This window comes from Aulonocara stuartgranti (assembly GCF_965226115.1).
Source record: "Aulonocara stuartgranti genome assembly, chromosome: 11".
Classification (NCBI taxonomy): domain Eukaryota; kingdom Metazoa; phylum Chordata; class Actinopteri; order Cichliformes; family Cichlidae; genus Aulonocara; species Aulonocara stuartgranti.
Genome location: NC_138947.1, coordinates 32,019,535 through 32,047,531, shown reverse-complemented (window position 1 = coordinate 32,047,531; position 27,997 = coordinate 32,019,535). Strand labels below are relative to the sequence as shown.

The 27,997-nt window shown below is 41.3% G+C and overlaps 3 protein-coding genes and 1 long non-coding RNA gene across 16 annotated transcripts in view; 1 reads left to right on the top strand and 3 right to left on the bottom strand.

Annotated features, from left to right (window-relative positions):
• Positions 1–373: 373 nt before the first annotated feature.
• On the bottom strand, positions 374–12,620 carry LOC309716718 (lysosomal-associated transmembrane protein 4B-like). Its single transcript, XM_082550694.1, has 7 exons — positions 12,339–12,620; positions 11,386–11,497; positions 9,417–9,490; positions 9,167–9,289; positions 8,969–9,067; positions 5,192–5,287; positions 374–1,572 (listed from the first exon to the last, which is right to left on the bottom strand). The coding sequence occupies exons 1-7, from the start codon at positions 12,459–12,461 to the stop codon at positions 1,492–1,494; spliced, it is 708 nt and encodes a 235-aa protein (XP_082406820.1). The 5' UTR covers positions 12,462–12,620; the 3' UTR covers positions 374–1,491.
• A 1,199-nt stretch (positions 12,621–13,819) lies between these two features.
• LOC309716553 (protein LYRIC-like) lies at positions 13,820–21,038 on the bottom strand. Its single transcript, XM_082550418.1, has 13 exons — positions 20,370–21,038; positions 20,027–20,146; positions 19,320–19,401; positions 18,815–18,988; positions 18,542–18,592; positions 18,269–18,406; positions 17,116–17,199; positions 16,947–17,015; positions 16,682–16,827; positions 16,080–16,196; positions 15,850–15,948; positions 15,594–15,720; positions 13,820–14,835 (listed from the first exon to the last, which is right to left on the bottom strand). Exons 1-13 carry the CDS (start codon positions 20,697–20,699, stop codon positions 14,771–14,773), a joined length of 1,602 nt encoding a protein of 533 aa, XP_082406544.1. The 5' UTR covers positions 20,700–21,038; the 3' UTR covers positions 13,820–14,770.
• Positions 21,039–22,025: 987 nt separating this feature from the next.
• Positions 22,026–27,649, top strand: LOC309718160. Its single transcript, XR_014279891.1, has 2 exons — positions 22,026–22,770; positions 26,004–27,649. It is a non-coding gene; the product is annotated as an uncharacterized lncRNA (long non-coding RNA).
• The window catches only part of ubr5 (ubiquitin protein ligase E3 component n-recognin 5), a 30,613-nt gene continuing 29,775 nt past the window's right edge, over positions 27,160–27,997 (bottom strand). For all 13 annotated transcript variants that reach the window (XM_082553171.1, XM_082553176.1, XM_082553179.1 and 10 more), the window contains one exon: positions 27,160–27,921. In XM_082553171.1, coding sequence (XP_082409297.1) covers positions 27,709–27,921 — 213 coding nt within the window. In that variant the 3' untranslated portion in view covers positions 27,160–27,708. The remainder of the gene's footprint in view (positions 27,922–27,997) is intronic.

Below are 27,997 nucleotides of genomic sequence, written 5' to 3'. Positions count from 1 at the left end.
GGGGACACTCCCATAGGGTTTATAATCTGGGACTCTCCACTAGTTGCTCTTAGAACTGAAGAAGCTTCTCAGATGAGAGGTGAAACGTCTTCAAGGAAACTTAAAGAACTCCAGACGCTTTTCTTTCCAAGCTCCTTAGACTATACAGTCACTGCTCACTTCAGTGACCAAATATATTTTTCGACATCACATCTTCCATTTAAGCTAGAGCTTAACTCTTAATAGCAGAAAAAAAAACCCTAACCAGATTAATTTAAATAATTCCTGCAAACACACACACACACACACACACACACACTGAGCTCCATTTGACCCTTGAAACATGTCTGCTCAAGTTCATATACATGTTTGACAAAATAAAACACACAACATCTATCAGTGAAATTGGATTTTAATAGATAAATATATGTCACATCTTTGTTTTCCATACAGAAGGTTTGACATTTGAGTCCTTGCAGGACATTTTGTGTCCAGGGACGAGTGGTTTGCCAGTAACTCCATCTGGTGGAACAGACTTGTGTAATGTTTACACAGACAAGAAAGCTCCCATTAGGCTTAACTGAAAAAACACAACCACAGTCCATATTTATTGGGCTCCGAGTCCTCTGTCCAGCAACCAACTTATAGTGACTTCAAAGAGCAAGCTGATTCCAGATCAGTGCTTCTAGATAAACAGCAATCCAAGACATTTGTCATCAATCAGTAGAAAGACACAATTACATTAGAAAGTTATGAATATCAGTCAACGCAAATCAACACTCCTGATTTCTAGAACACGAGACCGTGATTATGTCTGTGGTAGAATACGCTGATATGTTTGATATACACTAGGTTGCTCCTTGATCATGTCAGAACACAGGCAGGTGCATTTCTTTGGGAAACTTCCCGTCAAGGTGACACTTCACACGTGGCTCCATGAAGTGCACCCCATGAGAGAGAAAGCTATGAATGAAGGCAATCCAACCCTGATCACGAGCTCAGACGAGACAAACAGGAAACACGCAACGGCTCCTCACTCGTTAATGTGAGCCATACGTTGGGTTTTTTGCATTTCTGCACAAGTTAAATATGTTTGTGAAAAGGTAGGACCCACAGAATACGATTACAGACACAGAGAGCATAAATAGAATTAATAAAAATATATATCATCTATCGAACTTTCTAGTGCTTTTGTCTTGTTTCGCTTCAAATGCATAAAAGTGCACATCGTTTCTGGATGAATACTAAGACACAGAGATACACAGAGAGCTACAGGAGAGAAATACATAAGAATAAGTAAATAACAGGAAGGGATGAGAGGTCACGGTGGTGTGCGTCTGTATATCTGTCCAAGGTGTTTTTGTACATATGCGTGTGAATGCATTAAGAGAACGGTAATGTGTGTGTAGCTACAATATATCCAGAAATATACTGTACAGTGGAGAGGCAGTGTGGTGCATCAATTCTGCTGTGCTTTTATCAACAGCAGTCGGCAGGATCCCGGGAATGTTTTCATGCTGTAACAGTGGTGTAAGGTGGAGGAGCCTGCTTGGGAGGGACACTGACACTGTCATCGTAAGGAGGTAACAGCACCTGGAAGACAAAGAAATGAGGACATGACTCAGAATAAACACCATGAAAATCAGTCTGATCAATATGAACATGTTTTTGGTAAAGTTGCATAATATTACATCACTTTTGATGTAACTTGAAACAGAAAAAAATGAAATATTAAAAATTTATTTTGGATTAAGTGAAATATTTGTAAGCCCAGAGAGAACAGCTTGCACAGAAATCAGTCTGATTCCCCAATAAAATAGGCTAAACTGCAGGGCTGCAGTTAAATATGATTATATAACATGTAAAATGCAAGTATGGCAAGATGACCAGTCTTATTTGCACTGCACATTACATAAGCAGTTGGAGCGGTTGATTGGAAGCCTTCTTAGACAAAATATTAAAATAAATGTCATACATAAGAAAAAAAGGCATGCAAGCAGCAGGCTGTACTTCAGCACAGTGCGGCTTTGGCCTATATACTACCATGCTTACAACAGCAGTGCTAACATGTAGTAGCCATCAAGCTTCCCATGCTCATTTTTGAATTTATTTGCAGGACTTTTCCCTGTTATTTTATGTAAAAAAAAATTTTTTTTAAATCTACTACTGAAATACTATTACTATTATATCAGGAAGGAAATGTAGTACATGAAGCAAGTGTCCTAAAATTGTGCCACGTGAAAAACAAAAGCATCTGTCAGCAGCCAGATTTAGTTTAGAGCTGTATACAGATAACTAGAGAGGACAGATCTACTTGTTCATCTTTTATTATTCATCCCCTACACCAACAGTAAAAGTAGGATAAGTGGGGAGTTCCAAAATAAATTTGGCTAATGGTTGTCTATATGCATCACATAAGGCACAGTCTTAGCTGGACTGATGTCTCCACTCAATGCTGAGTCCCGTTATGTGATATGAAAAAGCCAGAATTGAGGTCCCACCATGAAGGAACTTAAAAAAAAAACCTGATGAATTTTAAGGCTGTATAATGTTTTCCTGGATCTGAAAGATTTCTTTCAGCATTCCAGCACTCATTCTCACAACAGAAATGTGGGCTTCCTCAACAACGCTATGTGTTTGACCGGCATGTGGTATTAAGTATTTAACAATGAGTCAATGAGGGTACAGTCTTGCCTTTGTGACAATAAACTTTAATGATGTTGAAATAAATATGTGGGATATTAAGTAATCAATAACTTCCTTTAGGCCTGTACTTGCATATATTAGATCATTTTAAAGAGTTTCAGCACATACTGAAATCCTTTTAAAGTGCATACTGTAGCATGTGGTATGCATATCATGAACTTTAAGGTTACTACACAACTTCAATCATCTGTCTGTGCCCTGCTGTGACACATGTGACATCATCTGTTGTCCAGAAAAAGAACAGTGCATTGCATCTGGTCACATCTGGTGCATTAGATTATAAATAAAAAAAGAATTGACCGAGTGCAGGAGAGCCAGCACAAGAGTCGGCGAAAACAAAGTAATTCAATGGAAACAAAACACACCATATATAATTTAAGGGAAAGGAGAAAGAAGGTACAGGTGGATTCAACTGAGACAATTGTGAGCTGCAGAAAGGGAGGGTGCTAAAATAAAGAGAAAGGAATATAAGGACGCTAAGCCCAAAATAATAAAATAGGAAGCAAACTGACAGAGAGGGAAACACAGGAGTCAGGATTACAACCGGAAGCAAGCAGCACAGGAATCACTATGGCAATATTGGGGTATAATAAATCTTCTGCTGCATTGTGTGTGTATTGGAAAGCATCTATGGATACACAGTGGATCAAATCTAACAGTTGCTATTCTATTCTAGCTAATAAATCCCCAGTCTGTGTGCCATGCCTGAACGACACCGTGATCTGTGGGGAGTGGGGCCAAGCAAGAGTCAACACCCACACCAACTCCATGAAGAGAAATTAAGCATGCTTTCTTCTATGATGCATTTATTTATTGTTCCAATAAAGCACCTGTGTGTAGGTGTCAATTACTTTTCTTTATGCCCAAGAATACAGTTCACATGCAATGCATTAGTGGACCATCTAGACCTAACCATCATATAATTGATGTAACACCATGCAAGCTGCTAACCAAAAGCCACAAACCCGGCTGTGGTATGTGGGGGAGCTTCCATTAAATATGGCTAGCTCTAATTGAAAAAGCATCCCTGCAGACGTGAGGCTGATGTTAGGAAATAAATGGCTGCTGATATTCTGGCACTCCTCACTGATGATGTCAGTCAGCTGGAAAGTTGCCTCCTGGGTCTCTCTTTACAGCCCACGTGTTTTACACATCAGGAGCGAGTGGAACTACAGCGCGTAGACCATCAGGTGCTGTTTTAAATTGTGTGCAGTGTTACGCCCTGAGGGGTCTTAAGTTGCAGACTGGGAGCACAGGTTTTGTCAAAATACTTGTGAAACCCAATATATTGCAAGGTCAAATATCAGTCCTGATGGGGCCAGTTACTGGCAGCTCCTTATGTGTTCAGACCGAAAACCACGTTTTGCAATAGTCAAAACAGTCATTAGTGTTTCTATAGCTCCATTAGTCTTCTCCCCTCTGTCAGAGTCAAGCAGTTAGCTGTGTGGGCAGTGGGGTAACAGTGAACTGAGAGCCAGGTCCGGTCAATAAGACACCAACATGAGGCCCTAAAAAGAGCTTACTGTACCCATCTAATGACTTCACCAGCATGGATCCTCGTCTCTCTTTCCAAGTCTGTCCATTCATCCATGCTACTGTAGCTTCTGTAAAACTACGCGCTACTACAGCACAGCTTTAAATGTTCTTTCTCCCATCAACATAGTGACTTTATGGCTGCCAGACTGGCCTGAGCAGAGGAAACCTACGCAGACGATCCAAACGTGACCTGCAGTCTGGATTGCACAGAAGCTGCTTTTCTACTTCTTGGAAAATTTAGAAAAACAGCAAAGATCAGAAACTGTTTAATGTTAGTTCCCTAAATGATGATTTAGACATGAAAGAGGGTTTAATGGACTTTGAGTATAATATATTATACTTATATTTGTATAAGTTTATTCTTATTTGTCATACATTAATAACTGCTGACTTGTAAATTACAAGTATTTGGACAGCTGTACACTGCACGTGAGGAATGAGTGCATTATTAGTGTTGAAGCGAGAACCCTCACATGTCTGGCGAGCTCTGCACACAGGCGTTTGTAGCAGCTCACTGGAAACATTTGCACAGGTGGTCTGACAGCAAAATAAAGTGCTGCTAAAAAAATACTTTTTTCTTCTGCTAGTCTGATTTATTTCATTCTTCTGTGCTGTAGAAGTTCAGTGTTGGCTAAAACCCATTGAGAAAAACACATAACGTTGTGTTTTATTACCTTAATTAGCACACACAATCATTTACTCTGGCTCAGTCCCACAGAAAGTGTGCTGCTGTTGCTGTGAAAATGTTTGGAGTGCCAAATATATATTAATTTCCTGTTGAAAATAGTTCCAAACAAATGCCAAACAGACCACTGTATTTGTCGCAAACTGTTACAAGTACAACTGGAAAAAGTGGGCTTGATGCTAAATGCTACCAATATGCATGGAAAAGTCCTGAACGGACATGATATCATGACATCACCAGTCTTATCATTTAAACAAAGAAGTCAGCGTTGTTCTCAGTACTTACGGTGGTGTCATTGGTCGTGACGTACAGCAGGATTTCAGAACTGCCCCGTCCGCTCACATATCTGTAGCAGTTCCACACGCATGCTATCAGGTATGCCTGAGAATGGGAAGAAAGAAAACATAAACACATGTTAGACACATGGACTACGTAACACAGTTATGGTAAATAACAAATCATAGACAAATTATTATCAGCCCCGTTGGTAGCACGGCTCAGTGGATGCTTGTATTAAAGCTTTAAGTCAAGCAGCTTCTCCTCGTTACTATGCAAATGAATTTTCCAAGGTGTTCCAGATATAACTGGGTCATCTTGCCCCCAGAGAAGCTGCGGTGTAAAAGTAAGTTTTCTGCACACCTACTGACACAGATGGCATCACTGTCACCAGAATGTAAGGCTGGAGTAAAATTGTTGTTATTCTAAATAAACTCTCGCTCTTCTTTAGATTCAGATTGTGTTTGCAGAATCTGTCTGACGATTAGACGTCTCTTTATAGTAGCAAGTTCCTGTTGTTCTCTGTCATCCAGAAATCATCTGGCTCTCAGCAGGCGGCTTGCTACTGAAATGCCTCGGCCAAACACAACACCATCTGCTACATCCATCCGCTAGCAGGAACCAAAGCCAGGCTGAGCTCTCAAACATTCTTACCATAAGAACCAATTAAGTATCAGCCCTAATGCTCTGACAGCTCTGTTATTCAAACAACCTCCACAGGAAGGTGCAGCAATCGCTTAATTTACTTCATGGTCCACTGCAAAACCATGCTGACAGTGTGATAATGATGCTGATTGTGCAAATCCAGTTATTTGAATCAGAAATTATTCAGACAGTGGTGCTGATTAAAAAGATGGATTTGGGGTAATTACATGGGGTTTGCAATCTAAAAAGGCCCTGATCGACTATAGTATGAAACATATGAGCTTCTATTAACCGTTACAGTTTATTTTATCTCAGTTTATCTCAGGGTTAACCTTTTGTTGTTAAAGACTACAAATGTTTTGGTTTTAAGCAGAATCACAGCAACTATCTGACAGGATTACTGGCTTTAGATACATAATACAAACAAGTTATTTTTTAGGATTTTTCTTATGTCTTCATGGCTTTTTAAAGTACTTTGCAACTTTTTTTAAGAGGCTAAATATTGCACTGACGCTAAAGCGCCCTTTACCTTACACAGGTTTATGTCAGAGCACAAACGTCAACTGCATCTGGACCACAAATTAAACTATCTTTAACCTGCTCTCAAGTACAAAGCCTGTGCGATGTCCAACTGCACCCATGTAAGAATAAGGCTGGTGAATGTGCAGTGAACTCACAGTGAGCATATGAGCATCTTGTGTGACACCTCGTGCAAGCTCTACCCAGGCAGCACGCTCACCTAAGGTGAGCTAGCTTGCCCCTCCTATGTGCTTAAAGTGAGAAATGTCAGCTTTGGACAATGGCCTGACCTGATTCCGTCCGAAGTTCATTAACAGCTCAACTCCACAGGATTTAACGGGTGCGCCCACACTTTGCAAGTGGCCAAGTGCCTGCTTGTTTTGTGCACATTTCCAACTGCCACACTGCCCAAGTGACCATTAAGAGGTTTATTCTAGAGCTCCCAGGGACACACTTGGATAAATAAGGAGTTTGCTACTGCAAACACACTTAGTGTGCATGGCACAGGCCAACTTAGATGATGCAAGGAAGTAATTGGTTGCCTTGGAACCATAAATGTTTGCTTAATTTTACTAAACAGTGTTCAGTAATTGAGTATCAGAACACACTGACCCTCAAAGAGCCACTTTAATAGTGTCCCTAGGGCTGGTCGATTATATCGGTATACAGTTTTACATGATAAAAAAAATATTGCAGCGTCAATGAGATTGCAAAGCAAAGAGTTTACGTTTAGGCACAACAACACGACAAGCCCAGAACCTTCTGGAGCGAGAGCCGTATGTCAGCCAATGATGATTTAGTAAAAAGTGAGCTACTTCAACAACCTTCATCAAACTCTGCAAAACATGCAAGAAAACTCTTCCTGCTCCTGGTTGAAAAAACAAACTTGTTTCACCGCTACAGGTTTAAAACGGCCCAATTTCTTGATTTATCGGCTATGGCAGTAATCAGGCCTGGGTGCAGCTAGTGAAAGTGAACTCCTTTCCAAAAAACTGATTTAACAGGGGGAGAATTACTTTTTCACGCAGCACCGGGTCGGGTTGGATAGGTCTTTCCCCTTAATAAATGAAATCATGAATGAAAAACTGCATTTTGTGTTTACTCAGGTTATCTTCATCTAACATTCAAATTTGCTTGAATGTGACAAATATGCAAAAAACGAAGAAATCAGTAAGGGGACAAATATTTTTTCACAGCACTGTATATATGAGTTATGCTGTGTCACCACTGTAGCTGCTGGCACCTCGTGGGAATAATTCATACTTTACATTGCATAAATAACCAAAGCTCATTGGAAAAGAAACATTAAACATGCCTCCTTGTGTTTTTTTCACTGCAGTCACCACATTGTTCAGCCTTTCTTCTGTGTTGTCATAAATACCATCATCACAAATTTCCTAGAAACACTGTAATATAATTTTGAGACTACACATATGTACACTCCTACACCCGACTCTGACTTTAAATCTTTCAGAAGGAAAGCTGAGAGTAAACCTTATATTACAAGTATAGTACTACACTTCTTCCTTCTCACTTTGACATATAAATAATAAAAGAAATGGTGTCTGAATTCAGTGTAGCTGCTTTGGGGTTCTGGTATTGTGCTCTCCGCTTTTCCTGCTGTGATAAATCAAATATGTCTGCTGTGAAAAATACAGTCCCATTTCCAACAACTGTTGGGATCATGTATAAAATGAACCAGCAACATTTTTCTAAACATTTGAGACAGGGGCAGGACTGCATGAGCAAATTCAAAATAATATACTTAAAAGAGAATCTGGAAAATCTGCCTGATTACAGTTTTTTGCCATCAGTGCCTGAGTCCTAACGGGATCCCATTTTTGGGCCCGATCTCAGTCAGGCTGGACTGAGACTGTGGTCTGATGAACCAGAAGCTAAAATTCTTTTTGGAGCTTTCAAAATGTCTAAATCCTCCGTCAGAATGAAGAGAACAGCTAGCTTATTATAATAAAGTTCAAAAGCTAGCATATGCAATTGAATGGAGGTCCATTGGTGCACATATTATGTGAGGGCATCATTAATACTGGATGACAAACAAAGTTTGGAACAATAAGAGTCCAGAGTTAGGGGCCATATTGGCCTACTGAGAGTCCAGACACATTACTCACTGAAAACATTTGACACAAAATACAACAAAGGAGGCTTCAAACTGTTGAGCATCTCAAATCCCACAACAAGGAGGAGTGGGAAGCACTTACAGAGTGGTGTAAAACAAAAAGGTGTTCAGACACTGAAAACGAGCACAGTCAAAACAATACAAAATGTCTAAAGTGTCAACATTTGACATGTTGTTTTGAAGGTTTGCAAATCATTGCATTCTGAGTTTTTACACAGCTTCTCGGCTTTTTTGGAGCGAGGTTTTATCCACAGCACGCTTTCAAGATTCATTCCTGGGCTCTACTTTACCTAGAACCAGTGAAAGCTAATCAATTTCCACCTCACTTCAGTCACATCACAGAGCCACATGTGAACAGAGGGTTACGTAAAAAGGCAACAGCCTGTGTAACAAGGTTGCATAATATTGTCAGCAGACCAGGAAACATTTCTAGGTGCTGCTAAGCATATGAGACAAATATGTAAACTGGGCGCAGAAAACTTTACCTTAAAGCCGAGAATACAGCCGATGAAGAGCAGCACGATGACGACCAAGCACACGTTACTGAGAGCAGCAACTTCCTCTTTGTAGGGAAAGTTCTCAGGCTGAGGAGGAATCAGAAAGACAGCAGTGATGTTTTCATTTCATGTCAAATTATAAATGATGAGTAAAATAAATATATACATATATCAGATGTTTCTCACCAGTTGCTGCAGGTAATCCTGAATGGTGTTTGGGTAAACTACGATGCTAACAGCCACCAAGGTGTTAAGGGCAAAGTCAAATATTTGGTAGCAGAAAAAAGGGATGATCCAGGCGGGACGTAACTGAAATAAAGACCTTAACGTTAGATATTTGGGACACAATGGCTTATTTATCAAAGAGCAGAGAATCAACAGGGAAACAGCAACACGTGAAATACAATTATGAGAGTAAAATAAATGTTTTTTTTACCTTGTAGGCACCATATGTTGCCATCCCACAGATAAGTATCATCAGCAGAGAGATCGCTGAGGCGATGCACATGTCTGAAGCAACAGGAGAAAAGGTAGAAATTCAAAAAAGCTGTACAGATCTTTGCTTTCTATTTAATTCAGGCTGTAGTCACATTGGCTGTGGCGCAATCAATCCTGAATTACATTTATGAAAATGTTTAGAACATGGTGTCATCAAGGGACCACAAATGGAGAACAGAAGAAAACAATGGCATGATGCATCTGTCAACTAGAAAAGGATTTAACCTCTGCTCTGGGATACACATCGTGTCAGCCTGACCTGAAATCAACTCAACAGAACAGAACTAATCATTCTGTTACATAAGCGCAGGGCCGAGCAACCTTAAAATAAAAGTGGCACTACAGGGAAATAATAGTGACTTCAATGAAACGCCACTTTTTTTTCCTGCCTGACCCATTATTTTCCATATTCTTTTAATAATGACCTGACAATCAGTGTTTCACAGCTCTGAGTCACAGGATGGATCAGATTTGTGGTTTAAAAAAAGAAAAAAGACAACTCAGAAGTGTGACACTTTATTCCCAGAATCTAATTCAGGTAAATGGCAAAATACCAGCATAAAAAGCTTTTTGATTTTATGCCATCTGGGGCAGCAGAAACAATTTTGCCGCCTGGTGATGTTCACCCCTTTTTGTTTTATTTTACCAGCTAATGAGTAAAATATCTGGCAACAGCTGAATTCTCCATTATGTTCACAGGCTTGTTGCTAACCTTCCCTTCTTGCTATTTGGTGGTGAATGCTTAAGCTATTATACATTTTACACATAATTTCAGAATATAATAATATTTTGTTGTATAATGACTGGAAGCCAGGAAACTGTGCCCCAAATCGATATAGCAACAAGTATAAAGCTCATCCATTAGCATGTTATATCTTGTCTTTAAGTGCCACCACAAAACATAAAAATGCGGCTAAACGAAGGTTAGCTAGCAGAAAGACTAGCTTGTCTTTCTTCCCCCAACATTTATAAATATACCCAAACATTGATTCTGTTTGGTAGATTATAGCTAACCAGAAAATTTAAGCTTAAAATCTATCACAAAAGCTCAATATTTATATCATATACCTCGTGTTTAATTTGGCCTAAAAAACATTAAAATGTGACAAGCTAGTTGTTAGCTTCAGTGTGTTTATAATAAGCTAATGAGCTACGGTAATTCCCCTTCAACTCCAGTTACACGCTGAAAAAAAACAAATGGAACCAGTAGCTTTCTTCTCATCTAGAGTCAAAGCCCTAAGGATAATGATGTTGTTTTTCTCAGGGGAGAATTATTTTACTAAGAAAAGATTAAAACAAAAGATGTTTACTGTTATTGCACAAAAGCAAGCGTCAGTGCATGTTACTGAGTGAACTGATACTTATAAACCTCAGAAATCTGAACATTCTATGCATGTGATTGTAAAACTGCAGTGGCACCGGCTGGTCCAGCATGTACTAATGGGTCACAGGACAACGCTCATCCTCTGGAACTGGGACAATAGTCGTTCCCAATCAGAGACTACCAGCACCATGTGCTGTGAGTCACCCCTGGTCAGACTGTTCCAGCACGCACCTGGTGTGTTAAGAAGGCTTTTCAAATGCTCTGCACAGATGGACATTGGGTTTTTGGGAGGCTGTGGCTTTGGGTGTTTTTACTTATACAGAAATGAAGACTGTCACTTTAGACAATGTCTGAGGTCCTTATAATAACACAGTAAATTATTCCATTAGTTACATGACGGATCTACCTACACGCAAGAGTTTAAGAAAAACACCACAGAGCCCACTGGGTTTTCTAGCAAATCTCCATCAAGATTTAACCCTCGTATACAAAAAGATACATGGATGTAAAAACTCCTAACAATAATCTACTTCATAACTCTTAGAGACAACTTGTGATACATTTACTGCAAAACACTACTTACTGGCATCATCCATGACATCCAGGTCATTAGCCAACTCTGCACTGGTCAAGTGGTACTGCTCAGGATCGTTGAGGGCAGTGAGCAGGATGAGTAACACCACAGCATTGATGAGCTTAGGGACAGAGAACATATGGACAGATGAAGGCAACAGTATGCACAGATGGCGCACCAGAAATGTAAACCTCTTCACCTGACATTCCACACATAATTAATAATCTGCAGAGCAGTGTCTGTTAGTGCTCTTTACATTACTTAACTTTTTATCATCACAGACTGCAGCCAGTAACCATCCTTAAATTCTTAAGTCTTGGCGTGGAGACAGTGCAGCTATGTTAAATGAAGTACCTACAGTAGAAGTCTTTGTTTTGCTCTGGCCAGCACCTCTCATTATTCAGGTGACTCATACATCCCCATTGATCAGGTGAGTGTAATGGAAAATTCTCCACAGTCAATTGGCAGCCTGACACAAAACCCTACCTGAAGAGGCCCACTGCTTATTTATTCATAGGGAGCAGAGAGAAGCTTTTTCCACATGTGGTGTTTGGTTTAGTCAGTCTGATATACTCAACTACACCAGCATTAATTCACAGACATGCTCCACAAGAGCTTAGTGCCACAACACAGAAAAGACAGAATTGTTTCATTAATCAATTTTAAAATACTTGATTAAAGTGTCTATACTATAAGTAATTTCTTAAATTAAGTATTATCAATAATCCTGTATTTACAAATAAAAGTTTGGATAAAGTAATTTAAAACAATGTCATCTTTATATTTTGATTCCAGCTATATAAATATCAAAAAGGCAAGTACAGATCAAGTCTGACGTGAAATGATTTTAAATGACAGATTATATACTCTTAAATCCTGTGCTCATATCATGTTGTCTCTGGCTCTGCTGTTTCTTGAAGTCTACACGCATGCAGTGAGTGACAGAGTTAGGCGATGCTCACCATGTACCAGACCCCCAGGATGATGGTTCCCGTGCGGACATGGCAACACAGGCAGCAGCGCGTGGAGTACCAGCGGTCCCACGGAGAGGCCGTCATCATCATCTTTTGTGTGTCTGCAGGCATTTACAAACGGTGTCGGTGTATGTGAAGGAAGAGTCCCCGCTGTCCTATCGACGTCTTCACCGAGCAAGAGTTGACGAACAGGCTCTGACTGCCCCTGACCCGTCCGGTACTTATCACGGTGAGCAGCTTAGCGGACCAGAACGCGACAAGCCCGCGTCACAGTTAAAATCACGACTTCCGTTTTTTCAAAATTAAACACCAGCGGTCTCACTGTGCTCTTTAAGGTGAATATTTATTGCTTTATTACAGCAATATTGCAAATACTGATGTATTTAGCAAATACATCACCATTTATTTTCCTTAATCTACGGATTCAGTAATTTCAATTCATTGTTCTTCACTGCGTTAAGCCAGTGTGAGACATTTACATTATTTTAAAGGAAGACAAACTCTGTCCCGCCCAATATGTGTGTCACATATTTTAACATGGATGTGATTTGATGTACATTTTGTAATGATAGCGATGACATACGGAGATTAGTAAAATAAGATTAGTTTGATGAGTAATCAAATCAAGCGGACCAAATTCTATTTGTCAAAGTCATCAAATGGCAGGCTAATGTGTGCTTGTGAAATCAGTCGTATAAAACTTTTTCCTCCTCTTTTCTGCACACTACCCGAATGACAACTTGAGCATGCTACTATTTTGAAAAGAAAAGGATCCCGATGCTTCCGGTTATAGTCTGATCAGCTTTGCCGATCCGCTGCAGAAGGATGCATTTACTCGTCCTGAGGATGATAAACACTGGAGCGTGTGACAGATTAGATCGGATCAAATCCGATGATGTAACCCGTCATTTCCAGAAAGTTATACAGCCGGGGATTAAAATAAGTACTTTAATCTGGAAGTTACTGGTCGCGTCTTTTAAAAAGCACCACTGCCTTATGCAAGGGCGATTGTGGCTCAAGAGTTGGCAGTTCGTCTTGTAATCGGAAGGTTGCCGGTTCGAGCCCCGGCTCGGACAGTCTCGGTCATTGTGTCCTTGGGCAAGACACTTCACCTACCGCCTACTGGTGATGGCCAGAGGGGCCGATGGCGCGATATGGCAGCCTCGCTTCTGTCAGTCTGCCCCAGGGCAGCTGTAGCTGCCTCCACCAGTGTGTGAGAGTGAATGAATAGTAGAATTGTAAAGCGCTTTGAGGGTCCCGAAAAGCGCTCTATAAATGCAGTCCATTATTATTATTAAGGAGAAACCTGGCTACTTTTGATCCTTGCAAGTCCACTTTTATTTTCCCACTTCCACATAAAGTGAATCTTCTAAAGGTGAGGTTGCAGGCCTGAGGCCTGAGCTCAACAGCAGTAACACTGTTTCTCAAAGTGATGGGACAATCCACACTGTGCTATGAAGAAGCCCAAATGTAGAAAAACTGGCCTTTATTTAGTCTTTTTACATATGGCTTAAGCTTTTCTTTTGTTACAAACAGGTTTTACAAAAGGTTCTGAAGACTTCGGAATCACTCACTGGTGGAAAATCATGAGGAGGTTGATGACACTGCCGTGACACGTGTACGATCAGAGGCTCCCACGCGGCTGCGCTCCTAAGAGCAGTCACAGACAGTAAACACGGCAAGGAAACTGTTGTCTCGACACACTGCAGTACAACAACAGACAGGGGACAGACCAGATGGAGAGTGTGTCCATGAAGTGTTCAAAATTACATGGAAAAAAAAAAAAAGTAAAATAAAAAATACAGTGCGGCTCATGAGTCCCTTTTCCATGGTCTCACAACGCTCACAGCTCATTTCATGTCACAAATGTTTACGTGCCGTCGAGCCCAAACCGCTGACACAAACATTTGATCTTCCTGCTCTTTTCACCGGTGCCACAGCTTACAAACATCAGAGCAATTTAAGAAAAGAAAAAAAAAAAAAAAAAGGACAGCAAAGCGAAGGCCTAGTGTCGTGTAACCTGATGCAACCGTTTGCATTCTCTACACAGTAATTCTGCGTTCGATAGCCACCACGATAACACACTTCTAAACATGATCAGTAATTTCTACACGTCTAATTACTACAATACAGCTCCTTCAGTTATTGGATTCAGTGGAATTAGAAGACACAATCAGTATCAAATGCATACTTAAAAATCATCAACACCGCATTACATTAGATTGCACTGCATCTAGTTTCAGTTTTCAACGATGCGCCTGCTGACACGTGGATGTGTATAAAAGTTGTTTCGGTTTCCACACGTTTTCAAGGTAGAGTCCATCGAGAAGATCTTTGTTCAGAGTTCCTGCCACCAAAGGTGTTGCATAAACAGAGTATCAAGTCTCTTGCATACAGAGGCCTGCAGAGTGGACTCCGTCTCATGTCTCTCTCCTCGCCTTCTTCTTCTTTGCTGGTTTGGGCGCTTGGCTCTCCTCAGGTTTTTCTGTGGAAACACACAAAGGTAGGAACACCTTTAAACATCTCTTTCAATGAGCATAACCCCACATCTGTTTGATTCACTGGTGAGAAAAAGAGTTTGACTTCCACTGACAAAATTTTAACCCATCATTCCCAGAAAAAGATGGCGTGGGTAATAGAAATGAGCTGAGCACAGATTTAAAGAGCTTGATCAAAGCATACAGTATCAAGAGCAAATGATCCAAGTTGTTGCAGATTAAATTTCCTAAGATTATTAACAAGCTTAACCTTGAAACACACACTTCAGCATTGTCACATGAACGTGATACTTGAGTAACAAGTTTATAGAAAATGTGATTGTACTCATTTTTCAACGTTATAATTACTGGAGACACTGGACACCAATAGTTGTCCCAACTTCAGCAACGGATCTACTTGTTTTTTGTTTGTATAAAAAGTAACATAAAAAAAAGGGTTTAGACAAAAGTAAAGGAGAAAAGCTTTAAGACCCACATCTGGATTTGGATACAGATTTGTTAGTGAAGGAGATTCAGTTTGCTTTATATTAATTTGCTTTACATTAATAGCACGCTGCCAAACTGCTCAGAACCTGAAATTGTAAATGCTTCAAAATATGCAGCTTATGTGCATCTGATACTCCAATACAAGTAAATCAGAGTTAACAACTAGACAACTGGGAAAGTCATATTTAGCTGCACCAAATGCCTCAGTACCAGCATGCACAAGGTTCTGGTGTCACATCTGACAGTGTTTAGCGCTTACTTTGTTGTGTCGGAGCAGGAAGGTTGTTCTGCTTGGCAGTTGGTTCTCCTTCATTTGGCTTCAGTGGCACTTGTGTGACAGGGGATTTCTGGGATATGTAGTCTTTCACTGGACGCTCTGCTCTCACCTGTTAGGAAAGGGAAAACAGCAAGTTAAGAGCGAAAAAGAAACAGCTGCAAGGCTACGGGTCAGAGAACAGAATAGCCGCGTTTTTCAAGATCATCTTTGATTCCTTCTTGCCCGTCAGCCCACTGACCTCGACAGCTGCTTTGACAGGCTGGACGGCAGCAGCGTTCTCCTGAACAGGTGGCTGCTTCTTCACCGAGGCTGCAGGTGCAGTTTCCTTCTCCGGCTCCTGAGCCAACAAACAAACAAGTGGAATTTAGACAAAAAAAAATATCCAGGAGAATGAACATCTCACCACTCTTTGTTTTACACCTTTTAAGGTTACTACACTCAGCGGTGCATTTGCTCACAAGCTGTTACCTGACCAGCTGTTCCTCCCTCCTCAGCAGCCTTCTTCTTTTTCTTTTTCTTCTTTTTAGTTTTAGCCGCTCCATCAGCAGTGGTCACTCCCTTATCCTTCTCATCGTCACCATCCTCCTGTGAACCCATGAGGATAAAACATGACTTAAAAACGCAGGAACAGACACTATATTAGAAATTCTAGAGCAAATGGGAATGCTTTGGTAATTCCTTACTTTTCCACTGTCTGTTGGCAGAAGCAAGGCACAGTAGCACATGACAACATGTCATCGCATCAACATTTAAGTAAACTGCTATTCACGGCAACATTTATTACACCTGTGTTTGTCATACTGTAGAAAAATGTCCGCTATGAGAAAGGCCTTTGAAGTCTATATGATCTGTACACATCCACATACTGGTTTCAAACAGCCGCCATAATATGATAAACTATGTTGTCTATTCAGTCTACTGTGTTGAGCCACTGAGCTGCAGGGTCACAGTCAAAAGAAAGAACGAGGACAGCTCATTGAGTCTAAGCCCTGATGACTCATTAGTTAATGGGTTGTTATTTTTAAAACTTCTATAATGCTTATTTTTGTCCAGAGCTTGGCCACACTTACTGCCACTCCGATCAACAGATTAACCTTGGCTGGCTCAGGGAGGGGCTGCTCCTGTGCTGGAGGAGGCTCGAGGGTGGGCTCTTCATAGTTGCCCCATGCTTCAGAGGGGGCGTTCCAGTCAGAACTGGTGTCCACAGAACCACCGTCTGAGAGACAAAAAGGGTGTCACGAGACATAAACGTGAAGGAGTACCACAACAGAGATGACATCAAGCAACATCAAAATTAAACAGTGCGGTGAAAGAAAACCAGTAAATGGCACTTACTGAGTCCAGACCACTCATCATCTAGTCTGGGCTGACTGATCCACGGCAGGTCGTTCACAGGCTTGGGCTCTATGGAGACAACAATTACCGCGTTAATACAACCAAATCTGGGCAAGACAAACAGTGCCATCTAGTGGCAGGACTCAGTTTTGCTGCAGTGTATACTTACCAGCAGTACCAATTCCCAGACTCGGTAAAGACATCAGATTTACCTGGGTTGTTGGCATTCCCCTTTTACTCACAGTCCACGCCTCTGAAAGACACATTTCACAGAAGTTGTGTCATCACTGCTCAAAACATTGACCTTGGGGATTCTAAATTGTCTGAATGGGGCCTTTAAGCAGCTGTATATTTAAAGTAATAAAAAATAATAATTCAAGAGAATTTTACTGTCAAACTTTAGACAAAAACCTATCAAAAACAGATTTAACGCCGTCTGTGCGTAAATTTTTAAAAACATGTATAGCACTATCTTCTGTTAGTACAGAACGTGATGTCATGTTGTTGGTTGGTTGTTGCTAATAGACCTACATTAGCTTATGTTGGCTAACTAGTGACAAAATCGATAACTCAGGGGAAAATAAGGACTGGGTTCACTTTTGTGCTTTCCCTGGGAGCAACAATGAGTTTTATGTTACGAAACCAAGGATATATTGTCCACTTTCACTCTGTCTCTTTAGCAGTAAGTGGCTCTGTTGTTTGACCAGTTACACTCAAACGGGAAAAATCCACCTGGCAGCTGTAATGTTCTGATTTGTAAAGCACTTTATGAATGAGGACTAATGTGCCCTAACAGACTAGTTGGTACCGTTGGTACTGATGGTGAGTTAATATTCAGTAAGCCATTTTTAATATGAAGCTCTATTACACTTATAGTTTCTTTTTCTCCCAAACACAACAAATCTAAAGATGTGTTCAGGACAATAATGAAGAATTAATTGTTTTTTGGAAAACCCAATATAGCAGGAGCCAAAAGGAGAAAGAGTAGACTGGAATCAGGTTCAAACACCATCTTCAGAATTTACAAGAAGTTTTACAAATTCCCAGCCTTTTCTCTAAGCCCTACACTTTCTTTGTTCTGTCTCAAACTCAACGATTTATAGATCGTTTGCTAAAGATGAAATGTTTTCACACTTGTCTTTGCACCTGCTTTGTATGCACCTGCACCATGTGAAAACTTTGCTTTGTTTTTGATCTGAATACACCATGGGGGATATTTTGTAGATGTGTGACTTTTTAAACGAGCCAGTTAATTGTAATAATTATTTTAAAGCACTATGCTTAACAGAAGTCAAGATCAACAATGAAGAGTTTAGAAGTACCATCAATCCCCGTCTTCCACAGTGGTGGTTCCCTGCTGGTGGTACAGGAGGCAGTCTTGGGAGCAACAGTTTGAGCAGGAATCTTTACCGGCACATCAGGTACAGCAGAGGACACCTCCACCGCATTGTTGCTGTTAACTAATACCAAGAGAGAAACATTTGATTCCACTTGACAGGCTAGCGGCACATCAACCCAGACTTTGCTGTAATTTACTTCTAGTACGTACTAATATCAATGTGTGATGTCTTTCTCAATTTCATACTGATAATTACCTTTAGAGACAACAGCCTCCACCTTCTCAGGCTTCACTTTTGTGGATTCTCCTGAGAATAAAGAGCAAGGTCAAGAAAAAACACTGCAAAAACAATTCTGAGAAAGCTCACTCGAGACTCAAATTCCCATAATGCCTGTATTCATAGACTGTTTTGGCCACGAGAGACCAACGAAAGGCAACAACAATGTATACAGAAACAACATTTGTGCAACTGTCTACAGGATCTTTAAAAAGAACTCTTCAAATGCAGAAAGGACACTTAAAAAGCCACCTTTTTTCTTCTTCTGGTTGGTAGGTGCAGGGGCTGTGGAGGCCTTGGGCTGCTCTGTGGGAACACTCACAGGTGTTCCCCCTCCACCGGGGCTGGCTGAGCCATCGCTGGAACTCTTATCCTTCTTGCGCTGCTCCCGTTTCTCCTTGTTGCTGACCTTGGTTTCCCATGTGCCTGAAAGGTAGCACTAAGTTCAGTGTAGAATTTGTCACAAAATACTGCAGGAGTTCATTACAGGATTAGTGAGGGGGAAAAAAATGGTACAGATTAAGCAGGGCGAAGGACTGGATGTAGACTTGAGGCTAAGTGAATTTTACTAAGACACCGATTGCATGTAACTAAACCCACGCTGTTAATTATTCCCTTTGTGGTTCACTGGTCAGGTCACTGGGTATGTCTTCCTTATGAGGTAAGCTAAACAAACTAAAACAGTCAAATACCACAGATAATACCAGAGTATCACTTTGAAAACAGCTAAATGATGACAGGACTCAGAACATTTTACCTTCTTCTGGTTCTTTGCCATCTGTAGTCACTGTCTTGGTCTCCTTCACAGCCTGTTTGGCCTTTTTCTTTGACTTCTTCACCTGGAAAACAAAGAGCGGACATAAAGTTGCAAACAAAAGCCAGTATATTTGACAAAGACATAAACACACAAGGTTATATGACAGTTTACAGAATCAGAAAGATGTTGATAGTATGCAGAACATATGATTTATTAAGGAGGGGGAACGCGACCACATGCTGAATGAACCATGCTGCACAGCAGGCTCAGGCCTCGTCTATTTATAAGTGAAACTACATCCACTGTACCTAAATCTTCTACATGTACTTTTTGTGAGCACTACTTTATCTCCTGCGTGATTCCACGTCTGACTGCCGAACCTTCCGGGTCACCAATACTTTTATATTGTGGTCTTTAGAAGATGACACTATGTGCTGTGATAAGCGGACATCTCCACATTTGTGCTGCATATGACAGCTGAAGACTGTAACCCAACACCAGTGGCCGGTTGCATCATTAAAGAGTGAAAGGGCGAAAATGTTCTTTTTTTTTTTCTTCCTTGACTACATTCAGTGAAGACGTCAAAGTAGTAACGCGAATGATAGAAAATGCTACAAAAGACAAGCATTATCGTAGATAAATTAAAATAGAAAAATTAATTGGTTTGAGTCCTAACAGAGTGTGATTCTGGCACGATTTTAAATTACCTCAGCAACCTTCTCCGGCTTGACTTCTGGTGGGGGCGGTTGGTGATGTGGCACTATCTCTTCCGACGCTATGGCTTCTTCCTGTGGCTCAGCGATAGCTCTCCCGTTTGGCTGAGATTTCTGGAAAGGTCATTTAAAATTCACGAGTATCATTACAAGTTATACCGTTGTTACTTATGCATAAAACGCCAACCATTAACGGCATAGCCGGACAGAACACTAGCCTGAAGCTTGTTTTAGCCATGACATGAGATTTAGTTGTCACCGTGGCGTTAGCCTGACAGCTAGCCCTGCTAGCGGTATAGGGAAAAGCTGGAAATAAAACAGACTTCATTTTACGTGCCTTTTCCGCTTTCTTTTTCTTTTTCTTCGGTTCCTCGGATTTGACGGGTTTACCGACAGTTCGCTTTAGTTCAATTCCGTCGTCCGCATGGCTCATAACAGGGCGCTTCTTGAAGAGACCCCGACAGACTGAGGCCCACAGAGCGACCAGCAGCAGCAGCCCAGTACCTGCCAGCAAAAGGATCATCCATGGCGGAATGAGCTCCGGCTTCAGCCCCAAATCCACGCCGAGTTCGGAGCGCAGTAGCTCCAGACCTCTGGACAACAGTTCATTCACACGATCAGTAAGCAGGCTGACCTGCCGAGAGGCCGCGTCCTGCCACTGCTCCATTCCTCCGGTTTCTGATAGACCGATTAGTCACGCTTTGCTTACCACTATTAGCTGCGCTAGCATGCAGTGCTAGCTAAAAATAACGGAACGATTTCGACATTATGAAAAACAACGAATTCATCCGCCAGCAACATCAGCCAAGCCGATCAGCCAAGCAAGCTAGCGAAATGTTGTAAGCGCTGCGGTGGCTAAACAAATTAGCTAACTGATATCATCATAAGATAATTTGCTACCGTTAGCTGACCACCACAATGAGTCCAGTGTGAGGAGCGCGAGTAAAGCAGGTTCACCTCATATGGCTCCGTTCTGACTGGAAGAGAGACACGCTGCCTTCACGACAGTCGTAAACCTGAGTTTCCGGGTTGTGAATTACAGCTACGTGTTATAGCTGTCTTAGGTTATTTATCAAAAAATACATTATGAACTTGAATTGTTTTGATAGTTTTTTTTATTTCAAGTACAGAGTTGCACACACGTACTGTGTGCATGGTGTATTATTTCTATACACTTTTGTATCATATTTTTGTTGCCTTGGTCCTACAAATGACAGATCCTGATGTTGATACCTAAAAGTCTCTGGTCAAATTAACAGCTCACGAGTTTTTATTTTTTATTTTTTTCCGCACATAAAATCATTGGAAGAAATAAAAAAAAACGGGTTATTGCAGGTCCGTTGAAATAGGCAGGGCTACAACTTTCTCCATGCTGATTGGTCAAAATTCTTGATTCAAAAATGTTTCCAGTACGCCTTTAACACAGACCTGCCCCACCCCCCTTGTACAAAGATTATCAAAAGGACAAAAATTTTAATGAAAAACAACAACAACAACAACAAAGTAATAGAGGAAAAATGTTAAACAAAAATAAGTTAACCTTTGTTTAAAGTTTTTAATCTTTGAACAGAGGGGGGTGCCTTAGCTAGCACATCAACTGCCTGCCACCTACAATGCAGTTTTGAGATCTGTTCCCAGGTGCCTCAACCCCCACTCACATCTTGCATCAGGTGATCTCAATAGGTCACACGATAAGGCGACGCAAGGTCGCCTTGTCATGATAATGACCCGCACATTTTTTTCACATGAGCCAAGTGACTCCACTATTTGGTTTCAGAACTGAAGCTTTTCGGATGACAGGTGAGATGTCTTCAAGAAAATTAAAGAAGTCCAGCCCCTTAGGCTACCATGACCTGGATGACTGAGAACCTACATAAACATATTGCATCAAATGTAAAACTTGCTGGAATGATGATGAATTTCATGACACAATCATAGAAAAAGAATCCCATTTATTATATTAGTATATATATATATATTAGGGCAGCACGGTGGCACGGTGGTTAGCACTGTTGCCGCACAGCAAGAAGGTCCTGAGTTCAATTCCACCATCAGGCCGGGGTCTTTCTGTGTGGAGTTTGCATGTTCTCCCCGTGTTTGCGTGGGTTCTCTCCGGGTACTCCGGCTTCCTCCCACCGTCCAAAGACATGCAGCTTGTGGGGATAGGTTAATTGATTAATCCAAATTGTCACTAGGTGTGAATGTGCGAGTGAATGTGAGTGTGAATGGTTGTCTGTCCCTGTGTGTTGGCCCTGCGACAGACTGGCGACCTGTCCAGGGTGTACCCCGCCTTTCGCCCTATGACAGCTGGGATAGGCTCCAGTGCCCCCCGCGACCCTGAAAAGGAGAAGCGGAAGCGAATGGATGGATGGATGGGTGCAACGATACTTGTATCGATATTGAACCGTTCGATACAGTGCTTTCGGTTCGGTATGCATATGTATCGAACAATACAAAATTTGTAATTTATTTTATCAACTTTCCTTCTGACGATGCTGTCTGTGTTGAGCGCTCAGTGAATCTGCGTTCGACTACTCCGCCTAGGCTGCACTGTCGAGCGCAGATCCACTGAGCGTTCAACACAGACAGACAGCATCGTCAGAAGGAAGAGCGCAGGGCAAACTAGCGAGACAGAAGTTAAGCTCTCCTTGCAACATGGCAAATTGAACCTCCCCCACCCTCATTCAGATCTGGCGTTTGGAATTATTTTGGTTTTCATGTGACATATGACCCTGAAGGTAAGCGAGTCATGGACTAAAGTAAAACAGTATGTTGGATGTGCCACGCAATGCTCAATTACATGGGTGGGAGCTAGTGTGTTAGCGCAGTTAGCTCGTTAAGGTGTTGGCCGTCTAGCCCCACGCAGGAGTAGCTCGTTAACGGAGATTTGCCGTGTTGTGGCGTTAACGTCATTTCAACGAGATTAACGCTGACAGCACTAGTGGGAACACAACGAATATGACTGCACATTTACACCGACATCATCCTAGTGCAAAGACAAGTGGAAGCAGACAAAAACAACAAGCATGCATGCTACAAACTTTACCCGAGTCATTTAGACAGCCGTTAGCACATGATTCTCCTTATGGGGATCTGATATGTTTAATATTGTGGCGAGCTCAGACAAGGAGGAGACGGAGGTATCGTTTGTCTTGCTTCCCGTGAGCTAGCCAGGGAGCACAGCCGTTTATTGACATCTGCAGAAGAACACTGCCGCTAGCTAACTGCTCAGCGCGGCAACTGCACAGCAACAACAACAACACACAGAGCGCCCTCTGACTCCGGAAGGACACACCGTTGCAGCGAGAAGGCGTCACCCGTCACTATGGCAACATAAACAAAACATAACTGTACAAACAGAACCCCGAACAGCCCTGACCCGCTACATAGCCCCCACCTAAGGGGTCAGTCATCCCCGACGACCCCATTACCCCACACAAAGTCCTGCAAATGTCCAGGTGCCTTCTTTTGGCGCACCGGCCGGTTACGACCGGCGGGGGAAAAGTCACTCGGGTCAGAACATGGGGTGCCACCATCATCCCACTTCTGACACCAATGTGGCGAGCTCAGACAAGGAGGAGACGGAGGTGTCGTTTGGTCTTGCTTCCCGTGAGCTAGCCAGGGAGCACAGCCGTTTATTGACATCTGCAGAAGAACACTGCCGCTAGCTAACTGCTCAGCGCGGCAACCGCACAGCAACAACAACAACAACAACAACACACAGGGCGCCCTCTGACCCCGAAGGACACACCGTCGCAGCGAGAGGGCGTCACCCGTCACTATGGCAACATAAACAAAACATAACTGTACAAACAGAACCCCGAACAGCCCTGACCCGCTACAATATGCTGCTGGGAATATAGCCCAGAAGAAGCGTATAGTATAGCTTTTATTTTGGAAAGAGCCATTTCTCTGTAATAAACTCTCTTTTCCAAAGGTGAGTGATTCAATCAGATACAGGGCTCGCAAAATCGCTAGCCCCACGTCCCGGGGCTAGCGATTTTTCCAGTCGGACTACCAAAATCTATCTCTGCCCTGCCCGTCGGGCTATTGTAGGAAGGAAAAATATATGCCAATGCTTTTGCATTCTTTCAGAAATGTAGCTGGGTAATTATGTCATTGGCATCGGTGAGCCACTGTCAATATGTGACATATTGAAATCGCGTTTGAATTTGCGCTTGTTTTTTGCTTTCACTTTGCAATCGCACGAACTGTGTATAGAGAGCAACAGTACTGATTGGTGAGTGATGATAATTTGCGCACCAATTCCTCTGACATCGTCTTATCAATCGTTAGCTTACTATGCAAACATGACAAGTGAAATCTCCTGCAGCAAGCTTAAACATATGAGAGGTTGATTGAGCAGAGAATCGCTGACCGTTATGTGTGTGTATGTAAAAGCAGCAGGATATATATTTTAGTTCTGCTGAGCCAAATAAGAGAGGTCAGGGTGAAGAAGTGACAGCCAAAGAAAAGCTTACCACAAAACGGAAAAGTTATGACAAATCAGACTATAAGGCAAAAAGAAAGTGCAGCTTTATGGTTTCATGGACAAAAGAATTTCTGTGGCTGCAATATGACGAGCTAAATAACCAGGGCTGCACATAAGTGGTCCGCAGGTGCGCATTCGCTGTCAAAATAAAAAACGCGCACAAGATATGAAGTTGCAACGCGTGTTTGCATACATAAGATTTTCTGGAGGAGGACAGACATTTGTTTAGAACTCTTAAAGATGTCGAAGAAGCTCCTTTAAGCAATTACTTTGGTGTTCCTCCACCTCCAAAGAAATGTCAGAAGGAGTCCGAACCACAAAAGAAGCGCGTATTCTCAGAAAAGTGGTTGCAGGAGGTGAGCTGGCTTCAAACAAATGATGAACGCACAGAGATGTGGTGCGGAATGTGCCGTGAAAATCCCACTCTAGCGGACAAAAACAGTGCTTTTTATATGGACGCAAACGCGCGTTGCAACTTCTTATCTGGTGCGCGTCTTTTATTTTGACAGGGAATGCGCACATGCGGACCACTTATGTGCACCCGTGTAAATAACATAATGTTCTGCCGGGTGTGTTGTTGGTTTTCTCTCGATTTCTGAGTCGACAAGCGCCTTTGTTACTGGGACCAGTCATTTTAAGAAAGGCCCCCATTAGAACCTATGAGAAATGCAAGAAATGCATTATTGCTCAGTCTGCAATATCTTTCCCAGAACAAACACCAATTGCAAATAACATACTAAAAATAAACCTGAAAAATCTGTTTAGAACAGCGTACTATGTTGCAAAGAGTGAACTACCACTGGCAAAATTTAGCAGTCTTTGCAAACTTCAAAAAGCAAATGGCCTCGATCTTGGTTCCACTTGTCTCTTACCCGTGACTTCAGCGGAAATTTCAAAGTCAGGATCTGACACAGACTGATTCATGTCCTACAGTTCTTACAAGTTCATAGAAATTTCTGTTCAATTAGAACCAAGTATTTGAGTTGATGATTGTAATTTTTATACAATGTTGTAATTTGTTTTTCAACATTTTTTTGATTAATGTTTTGTTTCCTTTACAATATTATACTTTAATGTATAATATTGTAAAGGAAACAAAACAGGAAACAAAACATCAATCAAAAAATTGCTCTCTTTTTTTATTCGGGCTACTTACATTTATTTTGGGCTACCAAAAACTGAAGAGTCCCTGCCCGAAGGGCTACCAGGGATTTTGAAATTTTGAGAGCCCTGAGATATATTTATTTTTTTAATTACTTTTGTTTCAGCAACATTAAATTTAAAAACTGTACTTTTGAGTTAAAATATATATTTATAATTTTAATAAATGACAAATTAAAAAGGCATGAACATTTTTTTGTATCGAAAAAATATCGAACCGTGACACCAAAGTATCGAACCGAACCGAACCGTGAATTTTGTGTATCGTTGCACCCCTAATATATAGCTATAATATATATAAACTGGTATGTATTACAGGTATTAACACACCATTCTGCAGCTCTGTGCAGCTGGACAAATACATAGTGGATGAGATTGAGAGCTCCACTGCTGGCTCCAACAAATGAGTTCACAGAGGCCAAGAGCAGATTCATCCACCTGATGGTAAAGAGGCCAAGTAAAACCAGTGACTGAGGAAGGTTTTTTGGTTTTTGTCCCACAGGAGCTGACTGGAGGGTAAGTAGTTGGATTAGCTGCACCTGAACCTGAAGTCGCTCACATTCACACTTACTGCCTGGTTGAACTGGCGTATGTTATTGTGTTGTAGATAACTGCACATTCCTTTTTAATGACATTTTTGCAAGTGAATATATCCGTTATCCCTCCTGTTGTCTTACAAGCTTGTCTTCCAAGCAGTTTCTGGATGGATGCAAACTGCATTTCTTTGCTTTGAACTTGTGACATGTGCAATGAAAATAAAGTTCAATTCTATTCTATTCATACCTTGTCACAAAAAGAAAGGAAGAACACTACAAGGATTTTGTACGATTTTTCTGTATATATTTTTGAATCCATGGGTGGGGAATTCCAGGCCTCTAGGGCAGGTGTCCTGTAGGTTTTAGATCTCACCCTGGGTCAACACACCCGAATCAAATGATTAGTTCATTACCAGGCCTCTGGAGAACTTCGAGACATGTTGAGGAGGTAATTTCAGAATCAGAATACTTTATTAATCCCGAAGGAAATTAGCCAGTAATTCAGCTGTGTTGGATCCAGGACACGTCTAAAACCTACAGGACACAGGCCCTTGAGGCCTGCAGTTGGACACTTGTGGAATATACAACTTTGACACTTTGTGTTTGCTCTTCTCAGGTCAAAGCCCTGAGAAGAGCATGCTAAGTTTAATAATTCAACATTATAACGCATGCGATAAATTTTGTGTTTTTACAACACTGCATTATACATTCTTTTTTGGGAGAAGTTTTCTGGCATGTGGATTAGTATGGAAGTATCATTACTGGAACATTAAATTTTTTGCTGGTGTTATTTACTCTTTATATTCCTATACTTATTGTGTACACCCCTTGGTTTGTAAGCTCATCAATCTATTAACTACTACTAATAAAATGTATTACCTGGTAGTCTATTGAAATAAGTAGTAACATAACTAGAGACCACACACAAACAATGACAATGTATTTGCATCCAAGTTTATTTTGAAATTCCCTACTCCCCCTGTACAAGAAAAAATGACTTTCCACAAAGGCAGCAGTGAACTGTCAGTGATAGTACGTTTCTAGGGAAGGAAAAGAACAAAACAAAACAAAAAAAACTTATAGTCACAGTGTGTCTTAAATATTTCTACTGCTGTCATCTTTGGCTGGGTTTTCGGCAGACAGCTTTTCTGTCAAGCCAAATTCCTGGGAAGCAAAGGTTTAAGCCAATAGAGCAGAGCTGTGGGCTTTACATTTTACAGTGCCAATGCAGGAATGTTCTGGACCGTATACCTCTTCTTCATTAACACAAAAGAAAAATAAACAATTAAAACTGAAATAAAAATAACAAGCTGTTTGTGTTCACAACACAAACATATTACCGCCCGGGGAGATGGCGACAGTATGTCGAATTTCATAAAATCGTTTAGACAAAAAATAAATCTACAAAAATGGAGCTAGGTAAATATTACACAACAGTAAACATGTTTTTCTTCTTTTCCTTTTTTAAACTCTTCTTTGTTGAACTTCTACACAAAACCAAAATTCTTGGTCTTAATGGCTAGCAGGAGTTTCTGTTTGAGTATCTGTTTTGAAGAGTAGAGTGGCACGTAGAGACGGGAGATGCAGGTGTTGGCTGTGGGGAGGTGCTGGTCGTCTGGAGGCCGGATCGTGATGGAAGGCATCGGCTGGAAGCCCTCCTCGCTGGCTGGCAAAGATGGGCTGGAGGTCCAGAAGTACACCTGAGGAGTACACAAACGACTTTTTTAATCCCGTGTCTGATATACAGGAAACCAAGTACTTGTACACCGAGGCTTT